The 20,424-nt window shown below is 36.4% G+C and overlaps 2 protein-coding genes across 3 annotated transcripts; one reads left to right on the forward strand and one right to left on the reverse strand.

Moving 5' to 3' along the window:
- Nucleotides 1-4,287: 4,287 nt before the first annotated feature.
- On the reverse strand, nucleotides 4,288-4,740 carry C27H11orf71 (chromosome 27 C11orf71 homolog). Its single transcript, XM_058289325.1, has one exon. The coding sequence runs from the start codon at nucleotides 4,738-4,740 to the stop codon at nucleotides 4,342-4,344; it is 399 nt and encodes a 132-aa protein (XP_058145308.1). The 3' UTR covers nucleotides 4,288-4,341.
- Nucleotides 4,741-4,908: 168 nt separating this feature from the next.
- RBM7 (RNA binding motif protein 7) lies at nucleotides 4,909-12,999 on the forward strand. 2 transcript variants are annotated; one of them, XM_004465957.5, is made up of 5 exons: nucleotides 4,909-5,175; nucleotides 5,999-6,161; nucleotides 6,775-6,862; nucleotides 9,549-9,642; nucleotides 11,349-12,999. In XM_004465957.5, the coding sequence occupies exons 1-5, from the start codon at nucleotides 5,080-5,082 to the stop codon at nucleotides 11,709-11,711; spliced, it is 804 nt and encodes a 267-aa protein (XP_004466014.1). In that variant the 5' UTR covers nucleotides 4,909-5,079; the 3' UTR covers nucleotides 11,712-12,999. The 2 variants fall into 2 exon arrangements, with proteins under 2 accessions (XP_004466014.1, XP_004466015.1); XM_004465958.5 differs by having other exon boundaries at nucleotides 9,552-9,642.
- The last annotated feature ends 7,425 nt before the right edge of the window (nucleotides 13,000-20,424 follow it).

The following is a 20,424-nucleotide window of genomic DNA, read 5'->3' on the forward strand; positions in this document are numbered from 1 at the left end:
AATACAATAAACTATATAGGGGAAACGGACTTGGCCCAGTGGTTAGGGTGTCCGTTTACCACATGGGAGGTCTGCGGTTCAAACCCCGGGCCTCCTTGACCTGTGTGGAGCTGGCCCATGCGCAGTGCTGATGCACGCAAGGAGTGCCGCGCCACACAGGGGTGTCCCCCGCGTAGGGAAGCCCCACGCGCAAGGAGTGTGCCCCGTAAGGAGAGCCGCCCAGGGCAAAAGAAAGTGCAGCCTGCCCAGGAATGGCGCCCCCGCCCACACTTCCCGTGCCGCTGACAACAGAAGCAGACAAAGAAACAAGATGCAGCAAATAGACACAGAGAACAGACAACGGGGGGGGGATTAAATAAATAAATCTTTAAAAAAAAAAAAAACGATATAGGTAGAAACAGAATAGCAGCTATGTACAGCAGAGGAAAATTGAGAGGTAATGAGTTTTGTCTTATTATTACTGTAATAATGAAAATGTTCTAACAATGATTGAACTGGTGAATGCACAACTCTGTGATTATACCATTGATTGTACACTCTGGATGGATTGCAGGCTTTATTAACATGTATCAATAAAATTGATTTCTCATAAAAAGATAAGTTTAGACATGTTGTGGGCCCTCAAGGAAATTTTGATGAAGTAGGGGAAATAAGACATAGATTATACCTCTATCCTTGAGCTAGGTATGAAGCCTTACCCCAAATATATCAATAGACAATGAAGGAGAAGTTTCCCAGAAAAACAAAAAACAGGGGGCTATTATATTGAGGATAAATAATTGCTAGGTAGACAAAATATGAGATGTTCACCATAGTTTTCAAGCTTGGTGAGTCAACACAGCCTGTTTTTTGCTTAACCTGGTTGAGATGGTTGTGTCAGTGCAATGTAAAGAGCCTTGACTAAATATATGAACTAACTGACATGAGGACAAGCATGACTAGGATAGACAGAGGCACAGAGAGAAAAGAACAGCATGCAATGGGTCCGCCTGAAGAAAGAGAAATTGTTAGGTCATGGTTTCAAAGTGAAGAAAAAAAAGCCCATATCAAGGTGTTATCAAGCAATACTTTCTTCCCGAAGGCTGACTGCCTTTGTTCTCTGGTCCTTAGCTTGTCACATGGCAAGGTATGTTGTGGCATCTCTTGGTCTCTCCCTTCTCGTCCGTGTTCTTTTGGCATTCAGTTTCTTGCTGCTCTCTCTGTGGCCTTCTGTCTGAATTTCATTCCACTGATAAAGGTCCCCAGTAATAGGAACAAGACCCATCCTGAGAGGTGGGTCACACCTTAACTGAAGTAGCCTCATCGAAAGGTCCTACTTACAATGGGTTCACACCCACAGGAATGGGTTAAGGGTAAGCACGTTCTTCTGGGAATATATACAGCTCCAAAACACCACAGGAAGTTACAAAGGCTTTTTTTAAAATTTAGGGAAATATTCACATTTTGCAGTTTTTTGGTGAGGTATTTTCTTATAAAGTATACCTTTAATATGATAACACACTTAGCCACTGATATAAAAATCCATTTTGTACACTAACATGGATTTTTAATAATGTGGTCTGCTCTTAGGAAAACCTGGTTTGTCCCTGCTTCAGGGAATTTCATTGAAAGCATGAGAGGTTTATCTTGGTTCTTGCTTCCACAACACAGATTTAGTGACTTTAGGGACATGTAACTTGGATACTACTGTAGATGTTAAGAATTTAGACCTCATTTGGACAGATTTAAAATGATAGAGCATTTATGTGAACGAGATTTTCCTCTTGCCAAACAGAACTCAATAAACCACACCATTTTCCCTTTTTTGGCTTTATTCAACCAAAGCCCTACTCCTGATGACCCCTTGCCAGAACAAACAGAAATTCAGTCACTGTACTTGGTCTGTGCACTCTTATGTCAGGTTCTTCTTCCCTCGTTTATAAATGTCACCTTTCCCTTATAAGCTGAGGAATATGCTTCATAGGTATGTCTTTGCCAAGCCATGTCCTAGGGTGTTATGAGTCAAATGATCTGTATAGGACAGCCCCTATTTATGCCTCTTACCTTGGTGTAATTGATAGACATCATCTGCTACTCTCAAGTGTCACCTTATGCATCATATCTGTTTTCTATTCTCATCCCCCAATTCTATATTTCCAATTATAACCACGTTTTAAAAAAATGTAGACTTAGAGATTAAATGAGAAAGAATGTAGAAGTCCAATATAACACTATGAAGATTTATTTGACAAACTCCTTTATTGCATTTAGTCTCTATCTGAACTTTCTGGAAGCTAATTCATCATCTTGTGAGATGGTCTTTTCCATTACTAGGCATTGCTAAGTTTTAAGGAAGTCTTACTTACCGTCAATCTTAATTTTAATAGTCTTCCCCAGCCTAACACAATATATAGTTTTGGGATTCCTTTCTCAACCACGGTTTTTCAAGAAAACTCTTAATGCCCAGCCTAAGGCATCCATTGTATGTTAAGTATTAATCTCTTCCCTAGATTTCTAGAATAGTACTAGTTATATATTATCCATGGGAGAATTGAGAAAATAGTCACGCAAATCATTTTTGTGTTGCCTGGTTTAGATGAGAAACCTCATTTGAAGGGCTTTGAGTCTCTACCATTTACTAGCTGTATGACTTTGGAAAATTTATTCATCTCTTTGAGCTCCAGTTTCTAAGCAATAAAATTAAAGTATAATACCTCTATGGGCTACTGTGAGAATTAAATGACATATATAAAACTCCATAAGAATAAAGACCTATCTATCTTCATTTTACTCTCCTTACCCAGCATACTGGCAGGCATAGAGTAAGTACTCAATAAATATTTGTAAATAAACAATGAATAAAATTCCCTAACACATTACCGTGCACTTACCACTCAATAAAGGGTATCTATTGCTGTTCTTTTGATCAATCTTATGATCTGGTTGCCAGATCTCACTATATTAATGACTCTCTGATGAAAACCCTCTGGCTCATTAACATTCTTCCTAATATGTGGTTCTAACAATTCAGTGCTGTGGTATGTGGTGATTTTGCTTTATTTGAACATAATTATTCTAAGGAGGTCTAAACAGAGAGGGTCTACAGTGAAAACAACTAGATTACCTACTTTACCTAATGGTTGCCACTCAGCAAACCCACTAATTCCTGGCCCTCCCTCCCCCCCAATATTATCCTTTAAACCTTGGGGAATGTATTCACTTAGGTGGTTTAGAGAACAAAAATATCAGCAAATGAGGAGTGATCAGTTAGATAAGGGAAGGACCAGGACAGGGCATCAAGGAAAGCCATTATAACCAGTACTTATTCTTATCACTGCACCTATTAACAGCTCAGTAAGATGTTTGTTTATTTATAATCCTCCAATCTAGAGCATACTCCTTGATCTCCTGATGGCAGAACTCTGTAAAGTTCATTCACCGTGCTTACCACATAGAAGATACTCAAATACTGTTGAACCGTTGAGTAAGAAAGATGAGAAATCTCAAGGAAGATGCCAGAGTTGATAAATTTAAAAAAAAAACAGCTTTCTCATAAGAGACCCTATGTCTATGCTTTCACGGTGTATTTTGGGACAGCGGACTCAGATTGAGAAGATGGGACTGAATACGAAAAATAAAACAGCAAATGAAAGTGTGAAAATTCTTTAGGACCTTAGACAAAGAAAGGAATATAAATTGGTTTAAATCTGAAAGAGCAGAAAGGTTTAGGTTTTGTTTTTAGTAAGGCTGAGATTGGATCTTGTCTGTAGAAATTCCTGAAGAAAAAGTCAAGAGGAAGATGGAAGATGAAAGGGGGTGTTGGGGAAAAGATGGAAAGGTGAAGTACTGGGCCACAGATAGAATAAACCATGGTAGTATAAGGAGCATTTCTTTTCACCAGCTAAAGTAAAAGGGAAGACTCTGAGGTTCAGAGACAGGTAGTTAAGGAGCTAGTTGAAATTACAAGTCTCAAAGTTGGAAAATCTGCTTGAGTGGGGGAGGGGCATGTTGTTGAGACTTGCGGGCATCAGCCGTCTGAATCCACTTGGAATGGAGTAAACAAAGGGCAGATAAAAGGATTGTTGACGTCAGGGAAGGGTGGCTTGATCAGCTCAGCTTTGTGACTATGTATGTAAGAAAACAAATCTACCTCATCTCTGAACTAATCATTTTGGCTGCATAAACCATCTGAATTAAGTAATAATATAATTCTCCTTTCTGCTAGTCTGTATTAACAGAACCCCGACGCAGTGTTATATTACAATGAAAATGCCTCCCTCTAAAAATAAGACAGCGGTTGCACCAAGATTTTGGAGAGGCCTTGTTCACAAGCTAATTGAGGGGCGGGAGGGATCCTTCATTTTAAGCCGAGATTCGGTCTGCGATGAAACCTCCAAACGCAATCAGACGCTGCTGCAGCACACTTCTTAAGAGATCGAGTTTAACCCCGGGCGTCGGATACGGTGAGAATCTGGACTGGCGGCCTCGGCTGCGACCATCAGGTTCCCTTCCCTTTAGAAAGCGGGTAGGAGGACTCCGGCCGCCACCAGTTACCCGACGGCTCTCGATCCGAACGCTCGGCCGCACCTCCTGCGGAGGAATGGGTCCGGCGTGAATCACCTCAGGGCTGGCCACGAGGAAGCTGTCTCCAGAGACCATCGCCAACGCTAAGGCCGACGGGCTGAGGTCGCCGCGGTTAGAGCGGTAGGCCACGCGGTTCCCTTGATCGCCGGCGGACAGAGACACATATTTCAGGGCCATCTTCAAACACTGCTCGCATTAACTGTGTGACGTGCCTGGGTCAAGATAGGCACTTCGCGGCTCCACAGATTAGTCCAGACCGTCTCCCACCCGGAAACAAAAGACACCGGAAGCCATAACGAGCCCAACGGCGGCAGATGGAGGAACCACCTTCAGGGAACTAGCCCCTCGCGAGCATGCGCAGTCTGTCGCCGCACGCCGACGCGGGCCGAGAGCGAGCGTGATTTACGTTTACGTCGCGTGACGCTTGAGAGCGGGAGGACGTAGGTTTGTGAGAGTTCGCGGTGGGTGCGTCGGCGATTACCCCCTCGGCCTACCCAGGGAGGGGGTGACGCTGAGATGGGGGCCGCGGCCGCCGAAGCGGATCGCACTCTCTTTGTGGGCAACCTTGAAACTAAAGTGACTGAGGAGCTCCTTTTCGAGCTTTTCCACCAGGTAAGCGGCTGCCGTCGGCCCCTGTCGTTATCCGGGGCGCGTAGGGCCGGGCTCAACGGCCACCGCCGCCGCTCCGCGCGAGCTTGGGTGTCAGTCGAAGCGCCCGACACTTCAGGAGGGTGGAGGCTGCGCTTCGCTGGGAATCGCTTTATTGGCTAGTTCTTGCCCAAAGTGAAGATGATAGGGGGCGGAGGGATTGTTAATCTAGCATGCCCGAGGTAAATACTCAGGGATCCTGAGGGGCATAGATATTTCCTTTTCCTCCTTTCTTTCTCTGTAGTTTAGGATAATTTGTCTTTGATCCTCCCGAGACCGACAAGGTTATAATTGAGTTTCTCGGCCAGTCAGTATTTGTTTTCCACTTGTCTATAAAATTGCGACATTGTTAAAAAATGTTTTAAGTAGTCTCAAAAGCCCCATAGAAAAGCAGCTTTGTAGTGCTTCTGTATTTAAAATCCTGAAGTCCTCTGTGTAAAAAAGTCTGAGGATCCGATTCTCCATTCCCTTCATGACTTGGTAAAGTGTGATTAATTGACAAACGTGAATTTTTGTTCAAGAAAATCATTTTCTCTTTTCCTTAAAAACGTAATTTCCATGGGATGGGAAAAGGTTGGATGTTGGTCATCTTGTTAAAGTTATACAGTGCTGTGAACTGTACAGGCATTGTTTTCCCAGTTCCTTGTGGACCCCCCCTCCCCAAATAAGTTAGTAAAATTTTCGTATATTTCAGTTGCTTTTAAAGTTTGTTAACTTTTATTTGTCAAGTGTGGATATTTTTCTGAAATTGCCTCATTTAAATTTTAACATTTTTGTCTTTTTGTAGGCTGGGCCAGTAATAAAAGTAAAAATTCCTAAAGATAAGGATGGTAAACCAAAGCAGTTTGCATTTGTGAATTTCAAACATGAAGTATCTGTTCCTTATGCAATGAATCTACTTAATGGAATTAAACTCTTTGGAAGGCCCATCAAAATTCAGTTTAGATCAGGTAACTATTGAGTGACATTTTAGGGAGGATTTTGTTTGCTTTTAAAGAACTTTTGGGATGAAAATACTTTCTTAAGCATTGTAGATAGTATATTATATTTATAGTACATTATATTTCTTTGGAAAGCGGTAACATTGACAACATGGATTTTGAAAACTTATTTTAAAACTGTGAGTTTAAAATTTCAGTTTGGGTAGGTGAATAGCACATAGGCTTTATTTTTATAAAACTTTGGGTTTGAATCCACACTCAAAGGAGCAAGGATTATTTTCTGAAAATACTTTATTGGTTGCTTTGTGCTTTACTTTCACAAATTTTGATTCTTGAACATGTGAGTATGAAATTTTCCATGAATACAGCCTTGCAGTGTAGTGTGGTGGTCAGACTATTACTGTCAAGATTGCGCCTTAGTCCATTGTTTGGAATGCTTTGTTTTGGAGACCTGGAATTACACGCTTATACACTGATGAACCTATATAAAGCAGTCTGCTGCAGTTTGAGATTATTGTCTGTTTTAGATACTGTCTACCTTTTTTTTGGAGTGATTTAGGGGAGATAACATTTTAAATTACATTTTCTATCAAGAAGAATTTTTCAAATTATTTCATTTTAGGAAGTAGCCATGCCTCACAGGATGTCAGTTTGTCATATTCCCAGCATCACGTTGGAAATTCAAGCCCTACCTCTACATCTCCTAGCAGGTACTATTTTTACCTATTTTTAATATCATATATCAGGGATTTTCTTAGTAATCTCATAATAAGCAGTGAATTAATTGCCACCTTCTTTTGCTCCTTTATCTCTCTATTCCTTCACAATTTACTTGCCACATTAGATTATAGTTATAAATGGATGTATTCTAAAGAGTCTACAGAAAGATAATACACGTTATATATATTGCTCCCTTGGAATAGATACAACTATATCCTTTGTAAGGATACATACCCACACTCACAAATACATGTACACACCTGAATCAAAATTTCTCAAAACATTATCCTAACTACTTGCAATATAGCCTGATATTTTGTATTCTGTTTCATCTTTTAAAAATTTAAATTAGTTTTCTGGCCACTAATTGGTTATTACTTGCCATTTAAAAACACTGTTTAAAAGATGACTGGAATAAAAATTTCTAGAATTGGATTTTAGGTCTGCCTCTACAGTTAATTTTGTCATCTTGAGCAAGTCCCATCTCTCTGGTATTATTCTTTGATTTGTTAAGAATAAGAAATTGGATTAAATGAGGATTAGAAAAGGTACCATATTTGCTTAAATAATTTTATATGCTTTGGGGAGGCTGATGTCTTACCAGGGACTATTTTTTCCACATATATTCAATTTTCACAGAACTATTTATTAGTCATAATGGGCTTCATTCAAGAAGCTTTTAACGAGTATCTGCCATGTGTCCAGTTCTTTGTTAAATTCTTTGCATATATTACCTCATTATTCTTCAAAGTAGTCTTCTGAGATAGGGAGTATTATTATATTTACCTTATATGTGAAGAAAATAAAGATTGGGGGTTAACTTGCTAAAATTTGAACTGATAAGCAATGGAGCTAGGATTCAAGCCCTGGCTGTGCAGCAAAGACAAGCCACTGTGATATACTGTTTAGTAGAACTTAAAAAAGTATGGATGAAGGCACATATATATATATAACTCCCTGTTTAATTACTCTAATAAGTTCTCTAAAGAAAGAGTAGGGAAAGAATCCTTTGATAAAGTTTAAATAGGAGAGACAATGTGGATGGAAGAGGAACTGAAAAGGGTCAGTGTGCTTAGATCATTATGAAAGATGGAATGTAATAGACGTTTTAGATGATAAGAGATTGGATGATATAGGGTCTTTCTTGTAGACCGTAATCAAGATTTTGAGAGTTTACCTCAGGAACAGTGGGAAGATACTGAAAAGTTTTAAGCAGGGTAGTGATAGTAAAAGGTTTGCATTTTTTAAAGTTGTTTAGTTACAATGGGAGAATGGATTGGAGGGAACAAGAGTGAAAATAGACTAATTAGGAAGCTATTGGTAGCAATATGGACCAGGTTTGTAGTTTTGCATTAGAATGGTGCCAAGAGCTGAGAAGTGAATGCATTTGAAGACTTCAGGAAGGTGGAATTGTAAGCAAGCAATAGTGCAAAAAATTCTGCCATGCCAGTATCCTTTCTTGGCAGCTGAATTTAATAATGGTGTTTGACTACTTCTTGGTAAGGTTGGCATTCAAAGCATCTTCAGCACTTTTATGGAAACTTCATAGGTGACTTAAGTGGAGAATAAAAGTGTTTTTTCCCCCCCTCAGAATTTCATGGGGAAAAAATATACAAGTAAATGATTTTGTTCTGATGAAAGAATAAAATGTTTATCATTTTTAATAGTGTCTTTAGAACACAAAATTGTACTTTTTTCACCACCCTTAGAATACACGTATATAACCTGCTTTAAGAAAACCCAAAATATAAAGATCCAAAATATAAACCAACATATAAACCAATTGGTTATTTAATGTTAAAGGCATGTTTTTGAATAAAATGAACTTGCTAACATGTTTTTCAAATGAGTTTTTCTGTAGAGCAAGCTACCTCTGTACAAATGAGGAATGAGGTGTATGTCCTTAAAAATCAACCTCCTATGAATGTTACAGAACTCTAGTTTCTTGTTTCCCCATACCTGTTCTTCTTTCCTGTCTCAGTAAAGGCAACTACCACGTACCCAATTATGCAAACCCAAAATTGAGATCTATCCTTTATTTCTTTTGTTTCCCTCATACCCTATTGATCAAATCCCTTTGCCTTTAGCTTTCAGTGTAGGCCTAGCCCATGGATTGGCAAATTTTTTCTGTAAAAGGCCAAATGGTAAATATTTTTTATTTTGCTAGTTATTTAGTCTCTGAGAACTCTTCAGCTCTGCCATGGTAGCTCTAAAGAAGCTGTAGATAATACAGAAACAAAAGAGCTGGCTATGTAAAACTTTGTGAAAACAGGAAGCAGGCTCAATTTGGGCCACTGTTTATAGTTCGCTCATCCTTGCACTAGTTCTTCTCTCAACTAGGAATGTTCTGCTTCCAGGTAATCTTGATATTCACCTCTCACTTTAAATGACCCTTTTTTTAGAAAGGCTGTCCCTGAGGAAGTCCATCCTTGACCAGCTAAGCTAAAGTAGAACCCCTTTTTTTCTCACCTCCAGTTGCTCTATCATGGCACCCATTATAATGCTTATAACCATGTGAAATTATCTTTTTGTCTGCATCCTTAACCCCAGCTCCCTGCAAGCAGGTGCCTTGTTTATCTTGTTCATTCACGCTCTAAGGACTGTGTCTTTCTCATAATTGGTATTCAGTAAATATTTATTGAATGAATGGTTACATGTTGGTTTTCTTATTTTCAGTAGGTATGAAAGGACTGTGGATAACATGACTCCATCAACACAGATAATTCAGAGATCTTTCTCTTCTCCAGAAAATTTTCAGAGACAAGCTGTGGTAGGCTGATTTTTCAACTTGAATTGCTAAGAAACATCATACTTAAAGTGTTCATATTATTATTAGATAATTGGTTTTAATTAAGTTTGCTAAGTTGGAGGTTTTATTCATTAAGGCCTTTAGGAATAAATTGTTTTTAAAGTAAATTAATCTTAAAATAACTTTTTGTTAAATTTAAATTTAAAAATCACTCATTTTTTCACTGGGCCAAAATATATACTTAAAAGATTGAAAATAAATAGAAGTAGAATTTCATTTCGCATTTGTATCTTTTCAACCACTGTTTATTTCTGTGTGTGTATATAGATGTTGGAGACTTATTCTGTGGTGTTCTTATAACCCATGCTGAGTGATTTCTCATCGTGAGTGCTCTTTAGTATTTTAGTACTGACATCTTCTAGACTAGCTCCTTCTTGACTTTCCATTTTTCTGTAATGATACCACCATGAGACTAGGCTTAAAATCTTAGGAATCTTTTACTGTTTCATTTTGTTTCCAGTCAATCACTAAGGCCTTCAGTGTTTTCTTTGCAGTTAGTCTTAAATTCAGTTCTTCCTTTTTATTCTTTCATCCCCATGTTATGATGTTGGCTAGTGGTCCCTAGGTTTGTAAAATAAAAATATTAAAAAGTCGGAAGCAGATGTGGCCCAAGTGGTTGGGCTCCTGCCTCCCCACACGGGAGGGTGGGGTGGGTGGGGTGGTGGTGGTCAGGGATTCACTGCCCAGTGTCTCCTGAAAAAAAAAACAAAAAAAAACCAACTCAGGGAAGCTGATGTGGCTCAGTGATTGACTGCTGGCTTCCCACATACAAGGTCTGGGGTTCAATCCCTGGCCCCTAGAACCTCAAAAAAAAAAAAAAAAAAAAAAAGTGTAGATATGTGTGTATGTTTGAAAAATAAAAGAAAATGAAGAGACTAATATAAAGAGATGTAAACTTTTGTTGTGGACTAATACCTATTAACAGGGCAGATTTTGAGAACTGATGAAAATTATCACTGGCCCCTATTTTCCTCTCACTAGTCCATCTTGCACACCATTTCTAAATTAGTATTACAACCTTGTATTACTTATCTTCCCTCACATTGACTTGCCATTGTTTGTAGGACAGTGTCAGAATTCTTTAGTCTAATTGTTAAGCACTCTGATATTCAGACTCCAGTGAACCTCTCTAGCAATACCTTCCATTAATCACTGCTTCTAAGATCTATAGTCTGTGTCATCCAGAATTTGGCTATTCTGTGAACCCAATCCTGTATTTTCCTGGGTTTTCTCTCTCTCTCTCCGTGTATATGTGTGTACTTTCCTTTCCTTGGACTGCCTCCCCTTAAAATATTTTCCTTAAATATTCACCTACATTTTTAAGACTTGAATCATATGCCACCTTCATGAATTCTTTCCTAATGAAAGTTCCTGGTTCTTTTTATGTTCACCACATGGTGATTTGTATTATAGTAATTTTGCTTGACTTATTCTAATTTGTATTCTTGAAGGCAAGGAGCCCTGTTTACATACAGGTATATATTGGAATGAATGGAGAGATTGTATTGTACTACTTTTAGTTAGTGATTAACTTGGGATCCATCTAGGGAAGAGTGATTTTGCTTTTCCATTGTTATGTGTTTGGCTAACTGTGATCAAATATATGTTGGCTTTGATATCTAGAAATATTTGTAGTTTAACTTTTCCTTCTTTTTCTCTTCCCTCAGATGAATAGTGCTTTGAGGCAGGTGTCATATGGTGGGAAATTTGCTTCTCCACATCTGGATCAATCAGGATTTTCTCCAGCAGTTCAGTCACATAATCATTCTTACAACCAGTCTTCAAGCCCCCAGTGGCGCCAAGATACATCATCATCACAGCGTAAAGTCAGGCAGAATTCTCATCCATACATAGCAGATAGACATTATAGCCGTGAACAGCGTTACAGTGATCATGGTTCTGACCATCATTACAGAGGAAGCAGAGATGATTTCTTTTATGAAGATAGGAATCATGATGGCAGGAGCCATGACTATGACAACAGAAGAGACAGTAGTAGAGATGGCAAATGGCGTTCATCACGACACTAACAAGTATTAAAAGAACATTGCCTTTTTATGGAGTCATTTTAGGCACTTTTGCCTGGGTTGAAAAACTGTACAGGGCCGCTTTACATCTTGCCACATTTCTTTAAAAATGATTTTAAAACCTAGAGCTACAGTTTAATGCAAAATGAGAATTGTGGTTCCAGTTTTATTACATTAACAACCTTTCACCTCAGGGTTTTATGAAGAGGAAAGGGTTTTATGCAAAAAAGTGCCACAGTTCCTAATCATTTTAGAATATTTAGTAAGGGGTAAATTGTATTGTTGTAGTTGTATTATAGAGCAAATATTTTAATTATTTGAAGTCTTTTTGTATTTCAAGAAGTTTCTTGTTAGTGAGTCACTTTTGGTGTGTATAATAGAAAACATCCAAGTTGGTAGTCTGAAATGACTATCAGTATTTTGTTAAGAAATTAGAAAACATAACTTTTCAGTAATTCATTTTACTAATATTATATTGGAGAAAGCTTATTAGAGTTTGGGGATAAATCATATTGTTTTAACTTTTTAGAGGATTTTAGTACACATTCTTTTGAGTTTCGCCCTAATTGAATATAGTAATGTAAATTTACATGTATCATTGTTTCATTCTAAAATTTTAGAAAATATTCATTGAATCATGTTTGATGTATAACTGAAATCACTCAGGAAGTTAGATGTTTCCAGATGTATATTTTTACATAAAAAAAAGTATTAGCATAAAGCCTTTTTTCAGGAAGAAAATGTTGTCGATGCATAGTCAGATAAAATGGTAAAATGTTTTACTGAAAGGCATTTTTGGGAAGATTCATGAAGCCCTTAAGTGCTGTTTCTGGCACTCAGATTTTTAAAATTTTATCATTTTCAAAATTCTAGAACGTGTAGGAGGACACATTTTATTATGGAAATTGTACAGGTTGCTTTTCTATTTGAATATTTGAAAGAATTTAATCTTAAGCATTCCTGATTTAACATTTTTAAAATTTCATTTTATGAAACTTTAATGTATCAAGATGATACTGTCCCTTTCATTGTGAGATATAAATTTGTTATAAAGATTCATTTCTTGAAAAATTTATATCCTTTTTGTTACTGACCATGCATTTGTATTTTATTGTTTTTTAATATATTTAAAACTTAAAAAGGTCCTTGTCTTATTTTTTGGCTTAACTAACTTTGGAGACATTGTATGCAAAAAGTTAGCAATATACTTTTATTCAGTGATTTCTTGGTGTTAAAAATGTCAGCTATTTAACGTAGAGCATACTGAAATATATCTTTTGTACATAACAAACCTGGTGTCCTTGAATCAGATTTCCAGTGTCACATGTATTAAAGTTCTGAGTGCTGTACACTAATGTAATTACTCTTCTGGTACACTCAGATTTTCTCTGTGTCTAAATGCATTTCAGGTTTTCTGTGTAGGTAAATTGGTCCTATCCAGTTACTCATTATAGAGGGAGTTAAGATCAAAAGTTTGTTTGCTTAAGCAGGCTAATAGTAGGATTTGTTTCCATTGAGCCTGCTATTGTCAGGTATCTTATTATCTATATGAAAACTTATTTAGTAAAATTTTATAGATACTAGAGATTAATTCTTTATTGCAATTTATCTGTGGGTCAGATTCTTTCATATTGATTCACAGGTAAATCTGGTTGGAGGAGTAAATTTTTTAATGACTTTGGAGGTACCACTTATGAGTTTCCAGTGCATCTTGCTCAGCAGCAAGTAACCAAATTAAATAATTGTACTATATAAAGGGATGAAAAAGAGTAAGACAGTCTCAAAGAATTTAACCTAGTTGGTAAGACAGCTAACCTACATATTGAGAGTTTTACAGTAGTAAATTATTTTTGTGGAAGAGCAGTTTCGGAGTGTTCCATAGAACACTCGTCTCAAGTTCTGCAAAATAAGAATTGTATATTCAAATATGTTTGGAAATAATCGTGTACTATCTAACAATGTGTGACTTTCTCAGAGAGTCATAAGGAACAGCACCCTAAAGATTCTGAGAATTATAGTAAAATCTGTTTAACAGCATTTAACTTAAAATTTCCAAACTTACTTGACCATGGAACCTTTTATACATAACACCTAGTAAGACCCCCAAAGAATCTTTGATTCAAGCCTTCCTCATCTAGTCAATCATCAAATACTTTTTATACCGGTTTCTGATTGTCTTTTCTCTGTACCTAACTGTCACCATGCTAGAATGTGCAACTCATAGTCTTAACAGGATTCTTCTAACAGCCACTTAATTGGTCTTCCTATTTCCAGTACCTGGTAAATTTTTTGATGAATGAATGAATAGACATTTGACAATTGAATGAACAAAGGAAGAGTCAACAAAACAATTGGATAGATTTTTTTTAACTGAACCATCATTACATCCCATCTTAAAATCTACCAGTCACCAGGTATTGTACCTTTTAGTGCACTGCAGAAGTCTATTGTCAATTTTCTCTTAGAAGTTTTGTATCTGTATTCATGAGAGATAGTTTTAAAACTTGTTTTTTATCTTAGTTTAGTTTTGGAATTAGGGTTATGCTAGCTTTTTTTTTTTTTTTCCCCAGGAGGTGTTGGTATTGAACCTAGGATCTCATACATGGGAAGCAGGCACTCAACCACTGAGCTACATTCACTCTATGCTAGCCTTTTGGAATTAATTGGTAAGCATATCTTTTTCTGTGCCTTGGAATACATTTGAATAGTACAAGGATTATCTGTTCAAGATTCGTTAAACAAATCTATACATCTATCTGGGTCTGTTTTAATAGAAGTTCTTTGATTCCCTTCTCAATTTCCTCTTAGATTTTCTACTTTCTTAGGAATCAAATTGGGTAATTTATATTTTTCTAGAAAATCAACCATTCTCTCTCTTTCCAAATTATTGTTATGAAGTTGTGAGTAGTATCCTACAATTTTTATGCAACTCTCCATTTTTCTTGTTACAGTCCTTTTTCAGTTCCTCATATTTTTTAACTGTCACCATTGACTTTGCCAGAGGTAGTGCTAAAACATTTTAATTTGGTGTATGTTGTAAACCCCACTCTGCATTCTTTTTGCTAAAACAGACATTCTCTTTCAAAGGCATTTAAATAATAAGAAAAATACTTATATATTTACTCACATAGTTACCAGTTCTGGAGCTCTTCATTCCTTTATGTAGATCCATCTGGTATTTTCCTTCTGCTTGAAGGACTTCCTGTATTTCTTGCAGTGCTGATGTGCAGGGGATGATTGAGTTATTTTGGATTTCATGTGTCTGCAAAAGTGTATTTCATCTCTGTTTTTTAAAAGTATTTTTTTCTTTTTCTGGGTATAACATTCTAAATTGACAGTTTTCTCCCCCCTAGTACTTTATAAGTGTCGCGCCACTAACTTTTTGCTTGCATTGTTTCCAATAAGAAATCTGCTGTAATCCTTGTCTTTATGTCATTTTCCTTTGCTGGTTTTGTGTAATTTGATTATAATTTACTTAGATTTAGTTTTCTTCAAGTTTCTTATGCCTGGAGTCCATTGAGCTGCTGGGATCTGTGGGTTTATTGCTTTTATCAATTTGGAAAAATTTTAATTGATATTTCCTCAGATATGTTTTCTGTCCTTATTTTTTCTTCTTTCATTTGGGCCTCCAATTATATTTATATAAGGCATCTTAATATTTCTTAATGATGCAATGAGAATATAGAGAAATTTGCAAAGCATTCAGATAGATATTCTAGGATTCTCATCCAAATCTTTTTACAGTGATCTTACTCACACTTTAATCTGACAGCAAAATTTTATGGTGATTCAGCCTTTTTGAATCTTTGCAAAGCATTCAGTCTAGTTTACTAAAAACAACTGCCATGTTTCACAATTCATTAGTTTATGTAATATTTAAGAAGTTACGTGGATTAGAACTGATAAGATTTGAAACAGTTTAATTGCTGAGTGCAAAAGTGAGTGGACATACCTGAGAGTAGCATTTAGCACATCAAGGGCATTGACTACAGAGAGAAGGGAGAGTATCACTTAATCCAACAAATTAGGTAAGTGGAATGAAAAGAGTTAAAAGAGCTTCTTATAAGATAGATAAAGCTTGTTAATTGTGTTTTCAAACCCTATATATCCTTTCCTATTTTTTCTCTTGAGCTATTGATTCTGAAAGAAGTACTTTTAATTAGCCATTTTCTCTGAGAATGTCTTGGTTTTTGCCTTATACATTCTGAAACTATGCTAGATGTAAAAGATTTATGACATCTTCACCATGTACTGTAACTTATCAGTGTAAATATCCACCCATTTTCATACTTTTAACATACAATTCTATTTTGTTTTATGTTACTGATGTTAAACTGTTGTCACATCTTTATTTTAATATTTGACTGGTATATCTATAAGTTAATCTTTTTTTCTTTTTTTTACTCTTTATCATATTTTATTTATCAGTTAATTTTTCATTCTTCTGTATCATTTAATTTTAGGTATCTCATATTTAGACTCATTTTAATTTATTCCTGCTATGCTTCCTTGTGTGTATGTTTATAAGATTGTTCATCTTTTTTTGTTCTTTTTCTTTCTTTTAGTGCATTATTTTGTATTCCTGACTACATATTAGAACCACTTAGAGACTTTTCAAAAAACAACAATGCCTGTACTTTACCTCAGAATCTCAGAGGAGGTGAGTGGTATCAGTATTTTTAAGGAGTTTTTAATAGACTGCCAGGGTTAGAAACTGCTACTCTAATGGTTAAGAAGTTATATATACTACTTCTGTTCCTATAGCCTTTCCCCTCAAATTCCCAAAAATCGTAATTAAGTTTAAATTTTTCTAACAGTGGGTGGCCTTAAAAGAATGTGTCAGTGAAGGTGAAATCCAAGAAGTAGAACTGCTAAGAGTGATATAAAATAAGGAACTTGTTATAGAGAGTATACTGTATGCATTTGTGGTTGCCGGTGGACCAGTCTATTGCCTTGCATCTGGTGTTGGGCTGAAGTCAACTATAAGTCAGCCTGGTCTGTAGTTGGGAAGGAAAGCAGGACAAGAGCAAGGACAAACAAATGCACCATCACAAACTGGAACTTTCCTGCTTCCATCTTTGGTGACCTGGATCATTAGCCATGGAGCTGCACATGGCTCAGAAAAGTTGAAGGCATCTGGCAGTAGTTGGAGGAGATCCGGGTGCCACCCTGTACCAACAAGGTCAGCCAGGAGATCAGTGACAACACTTGAGCTTCCACAGTGTCTGATGCCTACATCCTACACCAGTCTTCCAGAGCGTAAAAACAATGGCTGCCACTTTCCTTCTGCTGTCCAAATCTCTAATTTCTCTTTTTTAAAAAAGATATATTTTATGTGATTATTTATGTTGCTTTTTAATTTTTTTTTTGTATTTTCAAGGGATAATACAATTCACATGGTTTAAAAAACCAAAACTATTAGAATATTAAAAGGTATTAGTTGAAAAGTCTTGCACCCACTCTTGTCCTCTCCATATCACATGTGCTACCAGTTTCCAATAAGTAACCACTTTATTAGTTTAAGTATCCTTCCACTGTTTATACAAATATAATTTAATTTTCCCTTTTTCACTTTGTTGTTTGCACTTAAAACAATATAATCTGCAGATCTTGGCTTGTGATTATTTAAATGCCTTTTTTTTGGATATGGCAAAGGGCCTTCTGAGGCAAATTTGCAAAATTACCATTTTTTATGTGCCTTATTTCCTTCCTTCAATATCGGCATATATTATACTTTCTTTTTTAAAACGAATATTACCTTTAAAGAAAAATCGTCATTATCAAGGGCCCATCAATGGACCATCCAGTGAAGAAGGAAAAAGACCTTGAATAGAAGGGGAAATGGTAAAGACAAATGAATTTATATGGCTAAGAGACTTCAAAATGAGTCAGGAGGTCATCAGAATGGTGGCACTTATGCACATCTCAGCAGGATCTCATAGTCAGCCAAAGTAGATACTACCCCAGGTAGTATTGCTTCTGAGGGCTACAGAAACAACCAGATCCTATGGTCATGGCAGATGGCTCTGGAGTTTGGTGCCTTGCCAGCGGGCCCTACTTTGGAGTTTGTACTCCCAAGGGTGATGGAGTTGAACTCAGATGTGACTTCCCTACAGATGCCTCTTCTGTCCCTGTTATTGAACCTGTGGTTGGTGGGTGTATGTCCAGGAGACTTGAATCTCTGGACTGTCTGTGTGCCAGATGGGCCCTGAGCCTCTGTAGAGTTGCAACACATACTCTCCAGTTTGTTGGACTCACCCAGGTCAGCTAACAAGATGGATAACCACCCTTGTAGACAGAGTCTACAACTACAAGCAGAAGAGTCCCATCTGTCAGCCATGTGGGATTGAAGCCCTCTCAATTAAGAAGTGGAGTGAGCATCACCATCCCAGATTCCTCAGGATTGGTGAATAAAATATGGACTAGACTTACTGGTATTCTATTACAGAATTATTGTGATTCTAGCAGTGGAAGAAATTAAATCATTGATGTGGAGACAGTGGCCACTGGAGTTGCTGAAGGCAGGGAGAGGGCAAATACATGTAAATGGGGGCATTTTTGGGACTTGGAGTTGTCCTGAATTATATTGCAGGGACAGATGTAGGACATTATATATCCTGCCACAACCTACCGAATGGACTGGGAGAGAGTATAAACTACAACGTTAACTATAATTTATGCTGTGTAGCAGTGCTCCAAAATGTATTCATCAATTGCAATGAATGTACCACACTGATGAAAGAGGTAGTTGATGTGGGAAAAGTGGGGGGTGTGGGGAGTGGGACATATGAGAATCCTCTATATTTTTTTAATGTAACGTTTTGTGTGATCTATATATCTTTTAAATAAAAATATTAAACAACTATTTTATTCTAGCAATATCATTTTGAATTTTTCCTATTTAAATGCTTAATCCATTTAGAATTTATTTTGGTATAAATTACAGAGTCAGGAGCCAATTTAATTATTTTTTTCCAATTAATTACCTAGTTGCTAACAAAATTTGTCTTTTATTTTCTCCACTGACATGAAATGCATTGTTAGCATTGTCTAAACTTCTTCATTGTATTGGGTATATTTCTGGACTTCTTAGTCTATATTTAAATGTCTGCCTATTAGTGCCCTAGAATCTAATTATTGCAGGACTAGTTTCCCCAATTCCCACTCCATCGCTCTTCCTTCCAAGAATTTTGCCAGTTCTTGCATGCCTATTTTCCTGTGTGAACTTTATAATCAGCTTGTCCAGTTTTAAACCAAAGTCTATTAGTATTTCCATTAAAATGATAATCATTGATTTTTACATTCTTTTTTATTAATCTATGAAAGCTGTTTCTATTTAACAATACTAGAGCTTTCTTTGAAATATTTCTTGTAAATATTTTCCCCAATTATTTAATTTTGCTTATGTTTTTTGAAATCTTGAAGTTTTTAAATAGTAAATGTCTGTGTGCATGATAAGGGGAGTGAAAGCTAATCATCTATTTTTGTGCGATTTCTTCTGCTTCTGAGATTTAGCATTCTTTCCCTACCAAAATATAAGAAAATTAAATATGCAGTATTTCTTCAGGATTTTTTAAATAACTTTGTTGCTTTATTTAACAGTTTAACTCATTTAAAAATTTAGTATATTGTATGAGGTTCTGATTGGATTAATTTTTTCCTTGTCAGTTTTTCCAACACTATATATTAAACAAATGCCTTTATTATTTATTTTTTCAGAATTCCAAATATGATCAGGAAAACACTTTTTCAAGTTTTAAGAAAATCCAATTATGATTTTGATGGTCATTTTGTTAAGCCTGTAAACTAATAGAAGAAGAACTAGAATTATAGCCTGAATGTAAAATAACTTCTTGTGCTACAGGTACATCAATTCATGTATTTAAGGTCCTTTAGTTTATATTTGGAGACAAAACTGGGCGGCCTCTAAAATTTGTCAGTTTTAAATTAAAATGTATAATTGCTATTTAAAATAGAAAATATTTCTATTTTGATCAACCGCTTGATTCCCTATCACCAAAAGCTCTCACAAATTTTTTTCTAAAGGAATACATGATCCATCCTTGATCATCTGTTAAAACTAACCTGAAAAACAAAGAGTCAGCTTAAACAGGTTAGTGAGAGAAGCCAAGTCCAAAGAGGAAGTTTACTGAATATATGTAAGTTCTGTCTCACTTAACTTGTCCTGAGACTTGTTTTTCAGGAAATACAATACAAATGAAGAAGTAATGGAAGAGGATAGCATTTTTCAATTGTAAAAATCCTGTTGTCTGTTTGCCTTGCCCTTGGAGAATTCTAAGAGCCTTAAAAGAAGACAAGATCATTTCTATCTATTAAAACAGATGAAACATTTTCAAATACTTAACCACAACATCTTTTCTGAGGAAAAAGCAAATATAATAAACTAGTTGCCATTTATTAAGGATTTATAATGTGGCAGGCACTTTGCCAAGCACTTTACATGCATAAGCTGATTTAATCTTCACAGCAACTTTAAAATGTTAGAGGTAGGAGTCACTTTTATTTTATAAATGAAGAAAAAAAGATTTAGAAAGGTTACATTGCTGGCCCAAAGTCATCCAGGTATTGCACGGTAGAGCCAGGACTTGAATGTATGCACCGTTTCCATCACTTCTAAACCCTTGTTTGATCTTCAGGATTCCTCACTTGAGTACCACATACTATGCTTTTTTTGGGTCCCAGATGAAATATTTTG

Source organism: Dasypus novemcinctus, chromosome 27 (genome assembly GCF_030445035.2).
Source record: "Dasypus novemcinctus isolate mDasNov1 chromosome 27, mDasNov1.1.hap2, whole genome shotgun sequence".
Taxonomy (NCBI): domain Eukaryota; kingdom Metazoa; phylum Chordata; class Mammalia; order Cingulata; family Dasypodidae; genus Dasypus; species Dasypus novemcinctus.